The sequence below is a fragment of the Chionomys nivalis genome, chromosome X (genome assembly GCF_950005125.1).
Source record: "Chionomys nivalis chromosome X, mChiNiv1.1, whole genome shotgun sequence".
Lineage (NCBI taxonomy): Eukaryota > Metazoa > Chordata > Mammalia > Rodentia > Cricetidae > Chionomys > Chionomys nivalis.
The window spans coordinates 126,021,324-126,044,034 of record NC_080112.1 but is presented as its reverse complement, the minus strand read 5'-3'; the positions used below and the strand labels follow the sequence as shown (position 1 = coordinate 126,044,034).

Here is a 22,711-nt window from a genome sequence, read left to right as displayed (position 1 = left end):
TGTATTGCTTTAAAAATAGATGTAATGTATGACTGCTTGATTATGGTAATTGAAACATGCAGTTTAGATAAATTAATTTTTAATTGCTCAATTATCTAATATAGTAAGAAAATGCAATCTATCATTTTTCTAAAATCCCCACCCTTTTTTCTTCTCTCTCCCTTTTAATTCCTAGAACATTCTTTTTATCATAGAGATTTAACTGCTATGTATATGTGTCTTCCACATTTTTATGCCCAGCCAGAATCTACAAACTGAATTCCAAGTCCTCATTTCTGGCTGCCCAGTAGACACTTCCATTTGGATGTCTCACAGACCTGCCATCATTGTTATATCAAAGCCAAACTTCTGAACTTCACCCAGCCTTCTCTTCCTTTAGCATCTCAATCAATAGCTTCTCTGTCCTCATTTCCCAAGTCACAAACGTTGAAACCATCTTTTCTCTTTCTGCCTCTCATACTCTTCCTCTCCTTGCAATAAATTAACTTGAATTGCCACCTGAGTCTTCACTGTGTTCAAGACCTAAATATTTGTCAGCATCTTGCTGTCCTGGTTCAGCACCACAGTTACTGGTTGGAATGCATCAATTGCCCCATTAGTGTTCCTTGATTCAGCCCTCGCTTTCCATTTGATATACTTTTCACTGAGAAGTCGAAGTGATAACAGTTGTGTTAGTCATCAGCTCAAGGTCTCTAATGGCTCCCCACTCACTTTGAACAGTGCAGATGTCTGAATCATGAATCACAGGATGCGACAACATCTGGCCCGGCTACCTGCTTCCCTCTTACCACCCACTTCTTCCTCACTCTTACAGTCTTGCTAGACTCTTACTGTTCCAGACTCAAGACTTTTAACATTTTTTTCTTCTGCCTTGTGTGATATTCTCCAACTTTGATTTTTTAAAATTTCATTTTCTCATGACATAATCATCCCATTTAATATTGCACCTCTTTCACCATTACTTGTCAGTGTGTTTGCTGTTCTCTATAGGCCTCATGTTATGCTTTCCTTGTGTAGTTTTTAAACGTCCATCTTCCTTTGTTTGTTACCAGATCCACAAATACAAGGATTCTCATCTGTTTGGTTTGTAGCTGAATCCCTAAATTCCTGGTATTCTGTAAGAACTGACCAAATACCAATGCAATAAATGGAAAGAATGGTCCTGGGAGAATGCCAGAGACAGAAACAGTGGTGATGAAATAAAGCATATCTAAACCACTTCTGGAGGGAACTATTTATTAAGGAAAGCAAGCAAGATGTGGCTTCAGCTGGGGGGGGCATATAATGAATTTTGAGTGAATATCTTCCAACCATGCTGAGAATTTCGATGTACATTTTAAGGAAATAGGTTTCAAGTTATTGAGCTACCGCATGAAAGTCCCATCAAATGTATATATGCCTTTTGCTCTAGCAACCCAAATAAGTTTAAGGAATTTGAGGGTTCAGATGACTGGATAGATGCAAGTTGAGCGTGACTTTGGGTATAACTTAATCCAGAACTCAAATGCTCTCAAGATCTACCTATTGCCCCTGCCATTATTTATTTGAGTAGCAGCACAATACAATGCTGTGGTTGTGGGAGCTGTCTCTGGTCTCTCTCAGAAGCCTTTCAGAGAGTACCATGGCTTTGTGTCAACTCTTGTAAAGCCACTTGCCTATTTCTCAGGCAGATGTGCTGCTCAGGAAATAAAATGATTGGTCAACTTAAATTAAGATACATTTCACCCTTGAGCCAAGGTTTAGAGAGTAGCTGGTTCTCCAGAGAGGAGTTAGGATAGAACTTTTCTAAGAAGAGGGGAATGGAGGGTGCTAATGGCTAACAGCTGAGTACTACAAAGGGGTAATGAAGGTTTGAACTTCAGACCCTGCAGTTGGAATGGAAGAGAAGGGAAGAAGTAGCAAACAGAGGAAGTCAAGCTGACCTCCTGCCTAGGACTGGGAGTGGACAGGACATAGGCTTGCTTTCACCTTGGAGATTTTAAGCTATGTGGCTAGAATTTGGCAATGTCATTCATGAAGATTCGGGATGAAGTAGGAGAAACAGATTTACAAGAGAAGGAAGGCGTTCTCTTGCTTTCTCATCGCTGGTTTTGTTAATAAGATTGTTTCCAGCTTCTCAAACTCAAGAACAATTGAATACTGCAAGAGGCAGAAGGCAAATTCTTCTACCAACCACTTATTCTCAGAAGACTTGTCTCTGTGGTTTTGAAAACTCTTCTCTTGGAACTCACGTGTGAGAAAATTTATTTTCTCCCAGTAGTCTGCATTACTTTTGCTTGAGCTAGCAGGGTCTATGGAATAGAAAACTGTCCGTTAGAGCTGGGTTCAATCTTCTCCCAGAGAACATTTCTGCATGACTGACTTAAGCTCTCTTTGAATGCATTATGGATTAGACTGGGAGAAATGTAGTACTCGTGTGTAATGTGCCCTTGTTATTGTTCATGGAATTGTGAAACAAGAAAAATTTAATAGGTCTTAGACATAAGAAATGAAGGGCAGACATTGAATCATCATAGCCTGTGCAGAAAAGTATCAGCATTGTTTTGGTTTTTTGTTTGTTTGTTTTGGTTTTGATTTTGCTTTTTTGGAATGTTTATCATTGACCAGGTACTGTTGCAAATTCTCAATAGAAAATGAGTCATTTAAGCTGGACGGTGGTGGCACATGCATTTAATCCCAGCACTCGGTAGGCAGAGGGAGGTGGATCTCTGTCAGTTGAGAGAGCAGCCTGGTCTACAAAGAAAGCTTCAGGACAGCCAGGGCTGTTACACAGAGAAACCTTGTAAAGAAAGAAAGGAGAAAGGAAGGAAGGAAGGAAGGAAGGAAGGAAGGAAGGAAGGAAGGAAGGAAGGAAGGAAGGAAGAAAGAAAGAAAAAAAAAAGATAAAAAGAAAACAGAAACAGAAAAATGAGTCATTTATACTGTTATTTCAATGTACAAATGGGGAAACTGAGACCAACACATCCTTGTTAATGTATCATGTTTAAAGTCCCAAAACTAAAATGGTGGAGCTAGGATTTAAGGAGTATGGCTCAAGGACATAAGCACTTAAATCAGTTTATTGTATGCCTAGAACATCTTCAAAACATCATAATTAATGCTCATTCTCTCAGCATAGTTCAAATATAGTCTCTAGAAAGTATCCTCATTTGGATATAAATTTTAAACATTATTCCTCTTACCCATGATTGTTTGCTTACTCAAAACCAGGAAAAAAAATCTAGTCTGTGCAACAAAGGCATCCAAATTACTAGGCAGGATTTTCAGACATATGACAAATTGAATTGAATGTGATTCTCTGATAATCTTCTAGTTTATCCTGAGAATTAAACATGCTATATGTGTTGATATAGGTTTGGTTTGAACTAATAGGTCAGTTTGCTTTCTTAAGGATCCAAAGGCTTGGAATATGCTGACATAAAGTGGCTGAGGTCATGTTTTGCATCGTTGATGGGGCGGGAGAAGGTTTTGCTTAGGCCTCAACCTCTCGCTTTTGCAGGTTTCCCCGGATCTCCAGAACGAAGTGCTGATCAGCCTTCTGGAGACAGATCCAGATGTCGTGGACTACCTGCTCAGAAGAAAGGCTTCCCAGTCCTCGTGAGTATGCTCATTTTCCAGCTCCTAGAGTCACACTGGTAATTAATTTTTCTCTTTAGCTTCATTTTTAAAGAATTTGTGTGGTGGATATAGTTGCATACATAGTGACACATGTGGGATTTTGACAACTTTTTTTTGTAATCCTGATCAATCCACCCAAGTAGAAATTATTTTCGTCTTACTGATTTCCCAAAATCCAAGCCATTTTTCCAGACTTTTCTTGTTTGTTTTCAACTTTCTCTAGAACCTTCAGGAACTTCTGACTGTTCACAGGGAAAAAGTGCTAAGCTACTGGCAAGAAGCTCAGAGGAGTAAAATGTGGATAAGTGAGTCTAGGCATGTTCAACCTGTAGACCATAGGCCACATGGACCTCACAATATCTAAGAATTCAGCCCAACAGAAAATCACAAACTTCATAAAAACGTTATAAAAACTTTGTTTTTATAACTCAATTGTACAGTTCTTGATCACATCCTTGACAATATTGTGTCACAATGTCAAAAGTCTAAGCATGTCTGTTAACAGTCATGGTAAACACTTAATGCCCTGGAGGCTGCACTGGGGCGAAGGCAAGGAGAGCATCTTCCTTGTGCAATTTTGCAGAAGGGAGCAATCCATCTCTAAACCACAAGAGCAACCTTTGCTGAGACCTAAGTGCCCATTTGCAATGAGAAGTGTGTACTTTGCCAGCTCTGTCATTACATACATCTTGTATTGTCTCGAAGAAAATGCATACTAGCCAAGTTTGCAGTGAGGCACATGCAAGGCATGCTTTCAGTTATGACTTGCCATCATTTTGCCCTAAAAGGAGCGCAGAATAGTTCGTTGTTCAGATTTTATGTTTAGTCCCAGCAGCTGCTATAGAGGCAGAGTGCTTGATGGTGCTGTAACATTTGGAAAAGCCAGGCAAAGGAATGACATTGCACATTGCCGCATTAGCCAGGAGCACATAGCCACACAAACACCCAACCTTAAATTTAGGACAGGAAGAGTTGATGCTGTTCTCTCTCGAGAGTATCATTGTGCTGTGCTTTCAAGACTTAAGTCTAGGATGCATTCGTCCATGTTCTAATGACTTCAAAAGTGAGATTAATCCTAGAACCAATGACATGCCTAAGCTTAATTCATAGCACTTTTTTCTTTTTTAGCCATAGATTTTTCAAAAACAGGGCTTATTTGGATGTAACGTAGAAACAAGACATGTTCAGTTATTTCCATAGACTAATAACAAATGTGGTTGCTTTTCATTTCAAATTATTTCAAGTGATTTTAAAAGTATACTATTTAGGGAAATTTAATGAAAAGGAATTCCACATTGTTTAATGCCCTTCTTTCCGGGCTAATACATTAAGACCCTTACTGAATTCAGTTTCCTTCCTATTCCAGTAGTCCAGGGAAGGTCTTATACTCAGATCACCCCTTCAATGCACTTTAAGACTATTTGTGTGCCAATCAATATCAAGGCAATTTCTGGTTCAAGTAAGATGCTTTGCTTGGATTCAATTCCAAGAAACATAAGTAAATGCAAATACATAAAAAATACAAATGGACCTGCATTTCATGGTCTTACTTTTATATCAGGGAATTGGAACTGCACTTATTTTTTTTCCCCTAGCATTCTATCATCAAGGTATAAATTCGCATTTTCCCCAAACAGTCATATGCTATGAGAATTCGTATAATTGTACTTGTGTCTCTCCTGTGGGCAAGAAACACAGTGATGTTTCTATTTGTAAATTCCTCCTTACTCTTTGTTTATAACATTTTGTTGCTGTATGGTAGGAAATATAGAAAACATATACCCCCCCCAAAAAAAAACTATGAAATTTTGACTGTCCAAATGTCTTATTTTGTGTGGCATTATTTAGATTGGTACATTTTATTCTTGAAAGAATCATTAGCAGGAATGCAATGCCGTTTGCAAGCATGCTTCTGGTATATAAATGCCAAGGTAAGAACAGAACCTTGCTTTCTCTCCTCCTAGGAAGGACAAAACGCACGTATCAAGCCCACGCCTAGCTGTGCAATTGTTCTAGCCTCTTTTGTTCCCTATCCTTGTATGAATGACTCTTTGGGGAAGTGACTAGAAGGAAGATTAGTTTTGTTTTTCTTTTTGTTTCTTTTCTGCTAGGTACAGGCAAAGAACAGTCCAAAAGATTGCTAGTAATTCCATGACGTAAACTATAGATATTTGTGAAAAAAAAAATGTTTTTTTTTTTAAAGTGGCCTTCTGTAGGCAGTCACTTTTGTGAAAAAAAAAATTTTTTTTTTAAAGTGGCCTTCTGTAGGCAGTCACTTTGGGGCATAAACATATGTTTTCCCGAACTCTTGAAGTATATGGAGCTCTTCAAATCTTGGGAAGGTGCTTCTTCCGAGTCAGCTGGATTGGGAGATGGGCTGAGATTTCTATTTGTGACAAGCTTCCTGTAGTATTGTTGCTACTGGTCCATGATCCACATTTGAAGTAAGAAAGCTTAAAAAAAAAACCAAACCATTTTCTTGACTTTATGTGCATTCAGACCTGATGGCAGAGGTGTGTTACTCAGTGTACAGCAGAATGCAAAATGGCAGGTACTAGACATGGTCTCAGACTCACCTGCCCAATACAAATCCCTAGGGATTGTAAAGAAGAGCCGTGAGTCTCCCCATCACCGTGGTGCCTATTCATTTATTCTGGCCTGCAGTCCAGACATCGGGATTTGCAAAGCTCTCCACATGATTCTAATAAGCAACCCAAACTCCAAAGGACTGACTCAGATCTACCACTTGGATTCTCTATATTTAAAATCCCATGGGGACTTGGGTGGGGTGAGTTGTGACCTTTTACATGTGTCCTTGTGTTGATAAAGGAGCAGAAAAAATGTTCTGGCTTATAAATCCATAGAGTTTGTAGAAAGGAGGGAGATGTAATTTTCACTCTCATAATGGCTTCTCGGGGGAAGGAAGACTTGCAGTGCACTTGGAAGCTGAGAAAAATGTAACTGAGTCTGGGTGTTCAGATAGCTAGTCCTGGATGTGGTCAATACAGCAAAGTTACCATCTCTCTGGGGACAGGATAATGAAGTTAGGTAGATGTCCTAAAATAGCAGGGTGGAGTAAGGTGGGGGTGACATTTAAATCAGAAAGTAGTGATAAAGGAATACAGTAACAAAATAACCCTGTAATTATAGATTATAGAGATTGTAAATTACAGTACCCCAAAGTGACAGATGGTGCCAGCTACAGTGGCACCCATATCAATTAACCACCAATCAGTTGTGTCTGTTTAATTTATGACACCGCTTTCTAGCTTCAAGTTGAGATCAAGATCTCCTATGTCCAAATTCACCCCTATTGCTATTTTTTTATGCCATGGAGTATGCTCATCGATGACTCTCTGACTCAGTTTCCTCATATGTTAACTGGAGATTTAGCAGTTACTATTGTGTTCCTGTGCAGTTCACCAAATGCCTCATTTACAACTACTTACCTGAGACTTGTTGTATATGAGGCATTGTGACTGTGTCCTTTGACACCTATGAGACAGTAGATGGCCACAAAATATAGCCCATAAGAAAGACCTATCATCGTGTCTAAAAGCCGTGCCCCTTAAGCACTGGAGACTTTTGATTTTCTTTCCCCTGAAACCTTCATTCCCCAGTTCACATACCTAAGTAAAGCTTTAGATTCCTGTGAGGCCAAGTGGAAATGCCACAAGATTTAATTTGGAGGGGAAATGAAATAAATTTTCTAGAGAGTGTAAAGCCCAGAATGAGAAAATATGTATTATTATTTCTGTTTTGAAAGAACAAACATTTCATGATACTTGGGAACTTGGTGTTTGTTTTGTGTTTTTCCCTTCTGTGTGCAACATCAGAGTTGGGTGAGTGCAGACAGAATTCATTATCTTTTCATGTGCTTGTCCACTTCAGGGTTTAGCTTTCACCAAAGGAGCATGCCAAAGGGGGATTAGAAGAGATTTTCAGTACCAAAGTTGCCAGGCTTCCCAGTTTTGAACAGCATGTCTTGCTAGAATTATGTGCTCTTTTCTTCAGAAGTCCTTAAAAGAGACCAACCTCTCTGATTCAGGAATGTGACAATATAGGGGAAGATGGCAGAAAGCTGATCTAAAAGGACAATGTAGGTTGAATGAGGACCTCTACAAAGTAAAGGTGTCATAACAGGGTCAGGGCTAGTAGGAGGTAAAGGAGATACCCAGGCACAAGCAATCTCGGTGGAAGCAGGCCCTAGCCAGAGACCTCCGCCAGAGCAGGCCCAAGCCAGCGACCTCAATCAGTTCAGGCCTGAGCCAGAGGCCTCCTCTGGAGCAGGCCCTATCCAGTGACCTCCATGAGAGCAGGCCCGAGCCAACCGCCTCCATAGGACCAGGTCTGACACAGCAACCTCCACAGAAGCAGGTCTAAGTGAGCCACCTTAATGGGAACAGGCCCAAGCAAGTGACCTCCATGGGAGCAGGCCCAAAAGACCTCTAGGAATGTTCAGTGACCTTCAGGAATGCAGAGTGACCTTCTGGGGTGACTGGAGCCCTTGCCCTGAATCCACCTCGAGGAGCAACGGTCTGAGCCTTAGATCCACTGGCATCTGGAAATTTGATCACCAGAGACATGGACCCAACTACACAAATTAGAGGAAAAAATGGGTATGCAAGGTAAAAGCATACTCAAAACCACAAAGAGCAACACGACACCAACAAAAGTTAGTGGTACTACAACAAGAAGACTGGAACACCCCAATACAGATGACCCAAAAAATGACCTAAAAAATAACTTTAGGAGAATGTTTGAGGCCCTTAAAGAAGAAATGAAAAATTCTCTCAAAGAAATGGAGGAAAAGGAAACAAAATATTAGAAGAAATCAACAAATACCTTAAAGAAAACCAAGAAAAAGCAATCAAACAGGTGAAAGAAACAATTCAAGACTTATAACTGAAATAGAGAAAATAAAACAAAAACTGAGGGAATTCTGGAAAAAGAAAATATGGAAAACCACAAATGTAAGCATAAAGAGCAGAATGCCGAGATGGAAGAGAGAATCTCAAGTATTGAAGATACGACAGAGAAAATAGGCTCACCGGTCAAAGAAAACATTAAATCTAACAAAAGCTCAACAAAAAATATCCAGGAAATATGGAACATTAAGAAAAGACTGAACCTATGAATAATAGGGATAGAAAAAGGAGAAGTCTAACTCAAAAGCACAGAAAATATATGCAACAAAATCATAGAAGAAAACTTTCCTAACCTAAAGAAAGATATGCATATAAAGATACAAGAAGCTTACAGATCACCAAATAAACTAGACAAAAAAAAAGTCCCCTTGCCACATAATAATCAAAACACTAAACTTACAAAATTAAAAAAGAATATTAAGAGCTGCAAAGGAAAAAGGCCAAGTAACATATAAGGGCAGATCTATCAGAATTACACCTGTCTTCTCAATGGAAACAGTGAAAGCCAGAAGGTCCTGGTCAAGTGTTATGAAGACATTAAGAGACCATGAATGCCAGCCCAGACTACTATACTCAGCAAAACTTTTGATCACCTAGACAGACAAAATAGATATTCCATGACAGAAGCAGATTTAACCAATACATAGCCACAAACCCAGCTGTACACAAAGTACTAGAAGGAAAACTCCAACCCAAGGAAATTAGCTACATCTGCAAAAACACAGACAATAAATGATCTCACAACAGCAAATCCTAAAGAAAGCAAAAATACACATAATATTATCACCAACAATGGAAACTAAAATAACAGGAACTAGCAATCACTTGTCATTAATATCCCTTAATATAAACGGACTAAACTCACTTATATAAAGACACAGGCTAACAGATTGAATACAAAAACAAAACCCACCCTTCTGTTACATACAAGAAACACACTTCAAAGGGTTGGGAAATTTTTTTCAATCAAATGGACCTAAGAAATAAGTGGGTGTAGCTATCCTAATATCTAACAAAATAGACTTCAAACTAAAATCACAGGAAAAATCCATCAACAGGAAATTTAAATACTGAACATCTATGCCCCAAATACAAGGGAACCCTCATATGTAAAAGAAAAACTTTTAAAGCTTAAATAACACATTAAACTCCACACACAAATAGTGGGAGACTTCAACACCCCACTCTCACCACTGGACAGGTCTGTCAAAGAGAAAATTAACAGAGAAATAAGGGAACTAACATGCTATGACTCAAATGGACTTAACAGATATCTATAGAACATTCCATCCAAACAGAAAAGAATAAACCTTCTTCTCAGCACCTCATGGAACCTTCTTAAAAATTGACCACATACTGGGTAACAAAGCAAATCTCAACAGGTACAAAAATTGGAATAACCCCATGTATCTTATCAGATCATCCTGGCTTAAAATTAGAATTCAACAGCAACACTAATTCCAGAAAGCCCACAAAAACATGGAAATTAAACAATGCTTACCTAAATCATCAATGGATCAAGGAAGAAATAAAGGAAGAAATTAAAGATTTCCTAAAATTCAATGAAAATGACCACACAACATACCCAAATTTATGGAACACAATGAAAGCAGTGTTAAGAGGAAAGTTCATAGCACTAAATGCCTACATAAAGAAGCTGGAAAAATTTCACACTAGTGAGTTAACAGAACACCTGAAAACTCTAGAACAAAAAGAAGCAAACTCACCCAGGAGGACTAGATAGCAGGAAATAATCAAATTGTGAGCTGAAATCAACAAAATAGAAACAAAGAAAACAATACAAACAATCAATGAAACAAAAGAGTTGGTTCTTCAAGAAAATCAACAAAATAAACAAACCTTTACCAAAGAAAACAAAAAGCAGAGAAAGGATACTCAAATTAACAAAATAAGAAAAAAAGGGGGGGGACATAACACACACTGAGGAAATCTAGAAAATCATCAGGGTATACTTCAAAAACCTGCACTCCACAAAATTGGAAAACTTAAAGGAAATGAACAATTTTCTGGATATCACTTACCAAAATTAAATCAAGACAAGATAAGCAAAGTAAATAGATCTATAACCATTAAGGAAATCAAAACAATTATCAAAAATCTTCCAACCAAAAAAAGCCCAGGACCAGATGGTTTCAACTCAAAATTATACCAAAATTTTTAATGAAGAACTAATACCAATACTCCTCAAATTGTTCCACACAATAGAAACAGAAATAATATTGCCAAACTCTTTTTATGAGGCTACAGTTGCCCTAATACCCAAACCACACAAAGACACTACTAAGAAAGAAAATTACAGACCAATCTCACTCATGAACATTGACGCAAAATTACTCAACAAAACACTGGCAAGCTGAATCCAAGAACACCTCAGAAATATCATCCACCATGACCAAGTAGGCTTCATTCCAGAGATGCAGGGATGGTTCAATATACAAAAATCCATCAAGGTAATCCACCATGTAAACAAATGGAAAAAAAAACCCACATGATCATCTCAATAGATGCTGAAAAAGCCTTTGACAAAATAGAGCACCCCTTCATGATAAAGGTCTTAGAGAGAGCAGGGATACAAGAAACATACCTAAACATAATAAAGGCAATATACACCAAGCCAACAGCCAACATTAAACTAAATGGACAGAAACTGAAAATGATCCCACTGAAATCAGAAACAAAACAAGGTTGTCCACTCTCTCCATATCTATTCATTATAGTTCTTGAGGTCCTAGCTAGAGCAATAAGACATCAAAAGGAGATCAAGGAGATACAAATCAGAACAGAAATCAAACTCTCACTATTTGCTGATGATATGATAGTTTACATAAATGACCCCAAAAATTCAACCAAGAAACTCCTACAATTCAAAAACACCTTCAGTAATGTAGCAGGATACAATATTAGCTAAAAAAAAAATCAGCCCTGCTTTGTACAGATGATAAATAGTCTGAGCAAGAAATCAGAGAATCATCACCCTTTATAATAGCCACAAATAACAAAATATCTGGGAGTAACTCTAACCAAACAAGTGAAAGACCAGTATGACAAGAACTTTAATTCTTTGAAGAAAGAAAATAAAGAAGACACCAGAACATAGAAAGATTTCCCATGCTCTTGGTAAGTAGAATTAACATAGTAAAAATGGCAATTTTACCAAAAGCAATCCACTGATTCAATGCAATGCCCAGCAAAATTCTCTTCAGAGACATTGAAAGAACAATACTCGACTTCATATGAAAAAATAAAAACTCAAAGGTAGCCCATACAATCCTGTACAATAAAAGAACTTCTGGAGGTCAAACTCTACTACAGAGCTACAGTACTGAAAACAGTGTGATATTGTCATAAAAACAGACAGGAAGACCAATGGAATCAAATTGAAGACATGGATATCAATCCACACACCAACTAAAACCTGATTTTTGACAAAGAAGCAAAATATACAAAATGGAAAAAAGAAAGCATTTCAACAAATAGTGTTGGCATAACTGGATATCAACATGTAGAAGAATGAAAATAGACCCATATGTATTGCCAGGCACAAAACTCAAATCCAAATGGATCAAAGACCTCAACATAAAACCAACCACACTGAACCTCATAGAAGAGAAAGTGAGATGTATACCTGAAAGCATTGGTACAGGAGACCTCTTCCTAAATATAACCCCAGTAGCACAGACACTGAGAGAAACCATTAAACGGGACCTCCCTTTTATTAAAAGCTTCTGTAGGGCAAAGAATTCAATCAACAAGTCAAAATGGCAACCTACAGAATGGGAAAATATTTCACCAACCCCACATCAGACAGAGGGCTGATCTCCAAAAAATACAAAAAACTGAAAAAATTGGTCATCAAAAGAACAAATAATCCAATAAAAAATGGGGTACAGATCTAAGCAAAGAACTCTCAACAGAGGAATCTGTTGAAAATGGCTGAAAGACACTTAAGAAAATGCTTAACATTTTTAACCATCAGAGAAATGCAAATCACTCCCATCAGAATGGCCAAGAGCAAAAACACTGATGACAACTTATCCTGGAAAGGATGTGAGGTAAAGGGACCACTCCTCCATTGCTGTTTGGAGTGCAAACTAGTATAGCCACTTTGGAAATCAGTAAGGTGGTTTCTCAGAAAATTAGAAAACAACCTTCCTCAAGACCCAGCAATACCACTTTTGGGTATATAGCCAAAGGATGCTCAATCATGCCACAAGGACATATTCTCAACTATGCCCATAGCAGCATTGTTTGTCATAGCCAGAACCTGGAAACAACCTAAATACCCCTCAACCAAAGAATGGATAAGGAAAATGTGGTACATTTACACAATGGAGTACTACACAGCAGAAAAAAAATGACATCTTGAATGTTGCAGGCAAATGGATGGAGCTAAAAACATCATACTGAGTGAGGTAACCCAGACCCAGAAAGACAAATATAGTATTACGCACTCATAAAGTGGCTATAAGACATAGAAAAACCAGCCTACAGTTCACAATCCCAGAGAACCTAGACAACAATGAGACCCCTAAGAGAGACTTATATGGATCTGATGTGCATGGGAAGTAGCAAAAGAAAAGATCTGAGTAAATTGGGAGCATGGGGACCATAGGAGAGGGCAGAAGGGGAAGGGATATAAGGGAGGGGAGCAGAGAAAAATATATAGCTCAATAAAAACAATAAAAAGAAAGGGTGATGAGTTTTCTTGTAGTTTGTGGTATTTTGTTCAGCCTATCAAATCAGAACCATGGGGATCATTCATTTTAACCAATCAGTGTTCCCAATGAAGTCATCTTTTACCAGTCTGTGAGCTGGCACATAATAGGTTATGATTTCTGCCTTCTTTTTCTATAATTTGCTGAATCAGAATGCTCCAAAATCTGACTTCACCTGTGGCATTACAGCAAAGAATTCTATTGTCTGGCAGTAGCCAATGACTTCACTGTTCCCTTCATTCTAGTGCCCTGGAAATTGTGAAGCATTAAGCCTCTTTCTCCCACATATTTTTTTCCGGCAGAGTTTTAGGGAAAATTTTTAGTGCAATATGAAATTCTCCAATGCAGGATTTGAGAACATAGAAGTAAGTCTCAGGGATGGAGCTATCTGGGGTGGAAGAAGATTTTTATTCCATCCTCCCATCATCCTAATGTCTTTACTTAGATCTTTAGCCTTTTTACACTTTAAAAAAATATTTATTCAAAGATGCCTTGTCAGGCATGCTCTAACTAAAAATAATATGGACAGCATTATTGTACCTTCACCTGTCACTGAGGCACCATAACACCATACAATGGATATTAGTAAGGATTTAAAATGAAGTGAGATGGTAGCGCATGGGCATGGTGGCACACACCTTTAATCCCAGCACTCGGGAGCCAGAGGCAGCCTGATCTCTGTGAGTTCAAGGCCAGCCTGGTCTCTAGAGTTTCAGGACAGCCAAAAATACAGAGGAACCCTGCCTCCCCCCCTCCAAAAAAAAAGTAGGGGGGAGAGGTATCGCCTGGTATTTATCATCCAGTACTGACTTTACCCTCTGGTAGAGAGGTGAGATTTGCATCAGCACCTCTTTGGAGCAGTGCTTTTATCCCAAGGGAAGCTTTGCAGCACTGTGCACAGTTGATGTGGGAATTTCCATAATTTCAGGGCTTCTGTGACAATGGATTACTTCCTGGTGCAATTAATAAGTTTCTGAGATGAATACAAACCTTGCATTCAAGCAGTCTGAGGATTATTGACTGAGTGATTGAGCCACGGATGAAAACAAAACACATTTGAAATCTCTGTGCTTCTCAGCCAGCTAGCTCAGCAGTGGGTTGGGCAGCCACACTGAGGGCTGAACTGGAGTTCTTCCTTTATTCACAGAACCAGTTCTGTAAAGCCGCCGGCTGCAGTGCAGGCTTGCGCGCAGTCCCCTGCCGGCCTGCTTAAACCCTGACCTGGAGGGAGCAGCTAAGGGTGAGAATGTTGATTCCCTCTCCATGTCCATCTCATGCTGGCCATGCATGCTGGGGATGGTCCTGGGATTTAATTATCTAATTAAATTATCTCCCAGCTTAGAGACAAACCCATGTTGTCTGGCAACCTATCTACTCAAAGCCCCTAACCTCAGTCTGCTGTACACTAACTATGAAAAGTATAGGAGCTAGACACATTTGGATTGAAAACCACATCACTTAGCAACTTGTCCAGCCAATAGTCTGTTAAGATTCAAAAACATAGAAAGGCCACACCATGTGTCAGAGACAATGCCTCAGCAACTGCAACCCTCATGAAAGCAAGTCTTCTCTGTAAACAAATACACATCTATCTTAATGTTTACTTAGAACAGTTCTCTCAAAGGTGAAGATCCTATATGCAAATCAGGGACAAGACTTTTGAGGCCCTTTCATTTTGTTTCTGAGATTCCAAAGAGGAGGGTGTTTGTCTCAATCTGAGAATTCTTTCGAGGTGGGTTCTTAAGCAAATTTGGCTACACCTCCCTCATTTCTGCTGAGAAAATAAAATGAAAAGGATATTTTAAACATTTAACATGGCCATTAACTAAAAGTATAAAATATAGCTTTTTATTATTAATCTGCAACACCAAGTGCATGAGTTTAATAAACTTTACAGGGAGTCCAAACCTTATTGCCTGGACTATTTGACAGAAAGCTATTTTGCCAACTACCTGTTGCTCTTGGTTGTTTCTGGTCTCAGATCAGGAACAAAGACAGTCTAGAGTCACTACGTGCAAGGCCTTCCATATAAGGAAATCTAATAGATGTTACTCTTTTTACAGTCCAAAGCAGCACACCATGTATTTTACAAGGGGCTTCCCATATGTACCCACTTCCTCTATGGTACCTACTTCCCTGGCTGGAATATACCAATGGGGGTAAACCAAAAAGGGACAAGGCCCCTCTCCTTTTGACCTGGTCAGGTCCAATCAAAGCAATGAACATGGAAGATACAGTGGTAGAGCAACAGGAGCTAATGTTTCAATTATTCTTGATCACCCTTGTTTTGTTTTCTTTTCACCAAACCATTAAACATGATATTGCCTGTTCCGCACTTTCCCCAACAAGCAATGTAAGTATAATTCCCACCTGCACGCCAGGTCCATTCCAAGTGTCGGAGGCATGTTGAAAAAGTATGTATAGTGGAACAGCATCCTCAGAAGGAATCTGAGAGGTGGCAAGAAGGAAAACAATGGGAAGGGTGACAAGCTTAGTTTGTGGTATAAAATATACAGATGCCCTGTAAGTGTCCATGTGGCAGCTCATACAGGGCATCATGTCCTCTGAGCCTTTTAGCCCTCATAGCAGGCAGAAATGCAGTATTTTTAGGACCTCATGATTACACAGGGTAAAAGAAAAACCCACTCCTACTGTGGAAACCTATAATCCTCCCAATATGAAGACTTGAGAGAGATGACTTCCCTGTGGTCTCTCATTTATGCTCGCTACTCCTGGCTGAATGGACATTTGGATCTTTCTCTTCTACATTTTTGGGAAGATATGTGTAAGACTTGAGCCCAAATGTTTACGGTATCTGTGAATTAAGATGTGACCACTTCCAAAACTCTCCTCCAAATAAGAGGAGGCAAAATCCAAGTTATACATTGTTTCAGTTGGGCTCATGAATTAGGCAATAACTTGGACACTCCTTAAATATCCCATAAAAAAGACTATGGTTTTCCACTATTAGGTATACAACCATGACTTATTCTGATCGAACAGAGCAAAGACATTTTCATTAATGGCTGGAAAGAAAATATCAACTAAGCAATGGAAACTAATGAAATCAGTTGAATAATATGATCTATAGTTCTAATTCTGAACTGAAGTCTGTGTTAGCTTAATGCATTCACTTCTTCTCGTGTGTATAACAAGCCTTTCCCAAGAAGAGCCACGTCTCATGACAATAGCAACTGTCCAGTCTGTTTGAATTTGTGTTCCCCTACCTAGAATTAAGGAAATATTTTTCCCTTTAATTATATGCGGTTGTTAGTGTACACCACCCCTTTCCAGCAGAAACAGTTAAGTTCTTCTGATTGCTTTTCCCTTCAAATTTACTGGAGGACCACATGTCTGGAAAATTATCCTCATGGCTGTCCTTTGGCTCCTGTCCATAAGATTGTGTGATATCAGTTCAAAGAGAAGGCAAGCAGAGGTCTATGTGGGTAGGAAATGTCCTTAGCAAAAGTGCCAGAGTCTGTCTACTTCGGTGACAGGCATGACATATCACAAGTGTCAGGAAGTTTTTCCCCTGGGTGCTCACCCTTGCTGGCAACCTAAGCTAAAGCTAAGGTCCCTATGAATCCACTTCCTTCATTTTGCATGACAAAAACCATTTTGGCTAGGAGAGGATTGCGCTGTGTGTTTACCTTCTTTAGGACCACAAAGGACTTGTTTTGATAACTGTAGCAAATGGAAAGCAAAGAGCAGTAAAGAGAAGCAAATAGGGTGGGGAGTGGGAGGCAGAAGCACACTGTGAAACTTTTAATCAATCTTTGATCATTTCCCTTTAAGACGTCAGGGCCACTGTTTTGAGGAAGGTAGAAAATAAAGATGGTTCCAGGTAAGACTTTGCCCAGTTCACATGTTCCTGGTATTCTCATTTTCCTGTTCCATTTACATGTTCACTGTTATTTCTGTTGCTATGACAACTCATATGTGCATATGATAATAGTATGTGAGATAATGCCATAGATTATTCAGCCGAAATCCTCTTGCCTTGCAAATTCCTGTTCAGTGTATTTAAATACACTGGGTTCTTAATGACTGCCATGTATTTATATTTTTAGCTGCCTTTTCATACAAAAACATATAGTCACACCAGTAGTATCACTGCCTTCATCACAGGAAGAATACATTGATTTTTTAAATATGCTGCAGGAAAAGAAAAGTTTTTCTTAAAACCACAATAAACTAAGTCTGGATTATTTTTAATTCAGAGACCGAGGAAGGCAAAAAAGAGTCATCTGGGTTATTTTTCTTTTCCTTGTTTAATAGATAGTGACCTTCCCAGGGTTTAACTCTTAACTTAATCAGGCATCACTCCGTTTTAGGCGCTGTAGCAATGCAAGGTGTTGACAAGGCTCCATCTCCGTTTGTGTCCTGTTTCTGTTAAATCTGTTACATTTTATTGCTGTTACATTTTATTCGCCAAGGCTACCGGCAGGCAGTGTTGGCGAACACAGGCTTGTGTGTCTCCTCCCTTCTAGTTGACCTTTGTTTTCTAACATTTGTTAGGTTTTACTGCTCTCTGCTGATTGAGCTTTGGCAACTACAGCAGATCATTAGTTCATCGTTTGCAGGCTGACATTGTTGTGTTTTAGTGCCATCGTGTGGTCATTCTATGGAAACGCTTTCACATTATTGATGGAGATGTGTTGGAGCATTGCTCAAAGTCTTCTTGTTTCAGCCTCCATGTCCATGTCCTTGGATCTGCCATTGGCAGCTGGGCGATGTTTCAATCTGACCATGCTTACAGACCTCTAATTGTCTTCTGCCAGGAGCCCTGACATGCTGCAGTCGGAGGACGTTTCCTTTTCCATGGGAGGGAGGCATTCATCTACAGATTCCAACAAGGCCTCCAGCGGAGACATCTCCCCTTATGACAACAACTCCCCAGTGCTGTCTGAGCGCTCCCTGCTGGCTATGCAAGAGGACAGGGCCCGGGGGGGCTCGGAGAAACTTTATAAAGTGCCAGAGCAGTATACACCGGTGGGCCACTTGCCGTCGCCAAAGTCGAAGTCAAGAGAAAGTTCTCCAGGACCAAGGCTTGGAAAAGGTAACTGAAGCCTGGCTGTGACAGCTCAAATATCTGCCCTCTTGTGGCATGTTACATCGGGTGGGTCAATTTGGACCTTCTTCATTGGGCCTTTGTTTGATGTTTCTTCAATTTAAAGAACATTTACTGAGCGCTACATGCTCAAGATAGGAGAAAAGAATGGTGGCCCTGATGTTGTTGCAGAAGGTCTCTACAACTTCCGATTCTCAAATATCTGTCAAGTGAGCAAATGCCCAAAGGAGCCACTCATTTTCCCAACTTACTTTCTCCTTTTAACATCCAGGGGAGTGTACGACCCTGCTGGTGGATTTGCATTGCATAGCTGCTGGTCTACGATGTCACTCAATTATTTCTGTCGCCTTCATAAAGAAAAGGTTCTGACCCTATCACATAACAATGCAATATCTAGAACCAGGCAGTGACGAAAACCCCAGACTAAAAGTCAAAAGAATGTCCTGCCACTTCTAGCTTGCAGGATCTCGAAAGAATAAGCAATCTCCACGGAGGCCTATGGACTCCTGATAAGATAACTAAGAATGGTACCTATGGATCTCATGTATTGAATTTCATCAATGAATCTACATGCAGTTGTTATGGCAACACTTAGCATGGAATAATCTCTGGCTAATTTGTCTTCCCTAACCTTGTAGGTACTTCTGATATTTTGTTACTATGTATTTGGTCTGTCTCATGATCTCCTCTAAAGAATGAGACAAGGCATATTTCCCAGAAACATGTGGAGACATCCAGTAGACCTCTGATTCCAAGTCCTAATGATAGTCCCAGCATAGCCTTGGAAGGAGGAAAACTTGAGCTGGCTAAGACATCTACTAGAGCATCTTGCTCCATAACTACATATGCCCTGGTTGTGGGAGAAGGGAGGAGAAAGAAACACACACAGGAACCAATCTGCTGATGCCAGCAGGGTAGTGTCCCTGAGGGGATTCAGAAACCAGCACTATCGTCCCTGTATGTCTGTTCCTGTGGCCGGAGCCCATGTGTTCATCACCAAGTGCCCCCATGTATGAGTTCCCTACTACCATTGTCACTCACAATGAGAGCAACACACAGATTAGACCTCTTATGATTTGGGGTGTCAGAAATAGGATGGGTGCACAGGGCTTCCTTCTGTTCAGGAGGATCTGGGGAGGAATCGTTGTCTCCTGCCCTCTGCTAGCCTTTGTAGGCCTAGTCTCAGGCTTCCATGTCTGAAGCCACCAACACAGCAGCATCTTCTCTCTCGCCTCCCTCTTATAGGTACCCCTTTTGATGATATTAGAGCTGCCCAGATCCTCCAGTAATCCTCAAGAACAAGGGGGGGGGGTATGCAAAGTTTATTTTTCCAGGTTATGGGGGTTACAATATAGATTTCTTTAGTGAATATTCATTCTGTTTCTCAGAACATGATGTAGAAAGAGCACTTTTGTCCATCTCCAACAGAAACAAACTTCTTGGAAGGCAGGCCCACATAGTACAGCCTCGAATATGGTATTTTGTGCCAAAAATGTAATGATATTATTTTTTGATTTCATTCTTAATTATTTCTGTTTTGCACCCTTTTATCTGCTTTCCTAGATATGTCTGAGGAGCCTTTCAATATCTGGGGAACTTGGCATTCAACACTAAAAAGTGGCTCCAAGGACCCCGGAATGACAGGTGAAGTACCGTTTTTCAACTTCATTGCACTTACTTAAGAAAAGGATCATCCCTAACTCTTAGCTGCTATTCTCGTGGTAACTGCTTGCCAACCACTATTCAGAAAATACTGAAGAGAGGAAAAAGAGGACAAAAAAAAATGTCTCTCCTTGGGCTCTCCTCCCCAATCGCTAAGCTTGGACACTAATCCACTGCTCTTCTTTTCCTGAAGCCTAAATTGTCAACAGGGCAGTTTATGTAGTTCGGCAGCCCAGTTAAGCCTGGGAGAGTCTAGGAGTGGCCACACAAACAGGCGCCACTATCAACAAGAACCTGCCACTGGTCTTGCTAGGGAGATTTTCTTCCCAGGTAGCTGAGAGTCTGCTGTATTTTTTCAGCAATAGAAGCAGCAGTGAAAAAGAAAAGAGCAAGGCACTAATGCTCAAGGCAATTGTCCAAACTAACCCCAGTTCTTGCTTTTCTGGTTCCAGGTTCCTATGGCGACATTTTTGAAAGTAGCTCCCTGCGACCGAGGCCCTGTTCCCTTTCTCAAGGGAACCTATCCCTGAATTGGCCTCGATGTCAAGGGAGCCCCACAGGGCTGGACAGTAGCACTCAGGTCATTCGGAGGACTCAGACGGCGACCACTGTGGCACAGTGCAGTGTCCACCTTCCTGTGTCGCGTGTCTGCAGCACTCCCCACATCCTGGGTGGTGGCAGGGGGTCCAGGCGGCCTGCAGCCAGGTCTGAGCCATTCTTGTCCCTAAACAGCACAGAAGACATGGCCGAGGGCGAGGTGGAAGTGTACCAGAGACCTCAGCCTGTGTACCAGAGACCTCAGGAGAGTGGCAGAGATGACAGGCGCCCCCCTCCTCCTTACCCGGGATCAGGGAAGCCTGCCGTGACCTCGGCCCACCAGCCCTCTGAGCCTCCCCTGTGGAGGCTCCAGAGGCATGAAGATTCGGGAACAGCTGCAGAAGAAGGAGGCCAACAGGCCTCAGGAAAGCATCCGGCCAGACCAAAAAAACTGAGCAGCGCCTATTCCCTCTCAGCCAGTGAGCAGGAGGACAAACAGAACTTGGAGGAGGCCAGCTGGCTCGACTGGCAGCGAGAGCGGTGGCAGATTTGGGAGCTCCTGTCAACTGACAATCCCGACGCCCTCCCAGAAACCCTGGTATGAGCCCACCCGCCAGCAGCTGGAGCCCACCCTCCCAAAAACCATCCTTTTCCGGACCAGACCCGGGAAACTTGCCGATGGACAATTGGACAATTACTCATTTTTCTTTTTCTTTTTCCACATGTTGAAAAATCAACACAAGAGAAAGTCAGTCCACTTACAGAGAAGCCCTCCTACCCTTACCATTTATTGTAAAATCCTATTGCATAGCCAGCCTTAGGAAAACAAACAAACAAACAAACAAACAAACAAACACGACAATACCCAACCTTAAAACTACCCACATTGGCTCTATATAAGGTCAAACTCTTGCTTTAATATAGCTTAATTGTATTTATGTGTCTTCAATTTTGACTATTGTGTATTCTGTAACAGATAATATGTGATAATGATATATTCACCAAAAAGACAGAACAATTAAAAAAATCACTGCACTTATATTACACCATGAGATATATTAAGCAGCAAAATTCTATAGAATATTCTAGAATATGCACAAGCGGGTTTCTGTGCTTTTTGCCATCGCTTTTTCACGGGACAGTCCTCCCTTCAATGCCTAAGAACAATACTAACCAAGCAGAACAGAATCTGAGAAGCCATATTTTTGTACGGAACTGAGAAACAAAAGTTTTAGTCACTGAATGCTTTTTCATAGTGAACAAGTTTTAAGGAAATATTAAATTTGATACGTTGAGAAATATATTTTTAGAAACTGTTTAGAAAGAACTCAGCAAACCAAAGGAGAGAAAAGCAGTGCCTAACAGTACTTAAGAACATGTCCATCCCATTCTAGATCAAATTCAATGCTCCATAGGCCACTTATAATACATATTTATAATGTGTAACTTTGATGTATTTTTCAAAACTACAAACTGGAATCCAACTACAAAAAGTTTTAAAATCTGAATACACATTCAAATTATACAACCTCATTCCCCCTCTGCCCTATTATATTAGCTCAATTACAAACAATTCTCTGTAAAGTAAATCCTATCGGGGGAGGGGGCAAAAAACAGCTACATATTCGCGCTTACAATATGCCAAAGGCTGAGAAATGTGTCTTCAGTAATTTTATGTGTATTGTAACGTGTTACTACTACCTTACTTCAGCAATTTGAAGTGTTACAACTGCAAAACCACTTTTGACCAGCAGGTGGCAGTTTGCTTCAGTATTTTCTGATTTATTTCACATCAGAACAGTGTACTATGTTAACAAAGAGAGTTATATATATATATAACGTGTTACTCTTGTCATGTTGGCAATGAAATTTTTCTGTGGTGTTCCTTAAAATTCTATCTTGTGCCATGATGAATAAAAAAGTTAAGCAAAGTGTCACTAGCCTTTAAATCTAATGAAGGAACACACCCATTTCAGACAGATAATTCACTACTCACAAGGTCAAATGCGTTACTTGTTGGCAGTTCCATAAGAGCTTGTTTTTAAAATAGCTGGTAGCCTGGGGACATCAAGTCGGTGATATGGAAATATGTAGAAATCTATAGTGATAAGTTCAATTAAAGTCTGGTGTTCTTGTCACGGAGAAAGTGATTTCACACC

General features: G+C 40.1%; 1 protein-coding gene across 4 annotated transcripts in view; it reads left to right on the top strand.

Annotated features, from left to right (window-relative positions):
• Positions 1 to 22,452, top strand: part of Arhgap6 (Rho GTPase activating protein 6) — a 514,638-nt gene extending 492,186 nt beyond the window's left edge. For all 4 annotated transcript variants that reach the window (XM_057760293.1, XM_057760294.1, XM_057760296.1 and 1 more), the window contains exons 10-13: positions 3,500 to 3,597; positions 18,064 to 18,341; positions 19,917 to 19,997; positions 20,468 to 22,452. In XM_057760293.1, the coding sequence (XP_057616276.1) occupies positions 3,500 to 3,597; positions 18,064 to 18,341; positions 19,917 to 19,997; positions 20,468 to 21,156 (1,146 nt within the window). In that variant the 3' untranslated portion in view covers positions 21,157 to 22,452. The remainder of the gene's footprint in view (positions 1 to 3,499; positions 3,598 to 18,063; positions 18,342 to 19,916; positions 19,998 to 20,467) is intronic.
• The last annotated feature ends 259 nt before the right edge of the window (positions 22,453 to 22,711 follow it).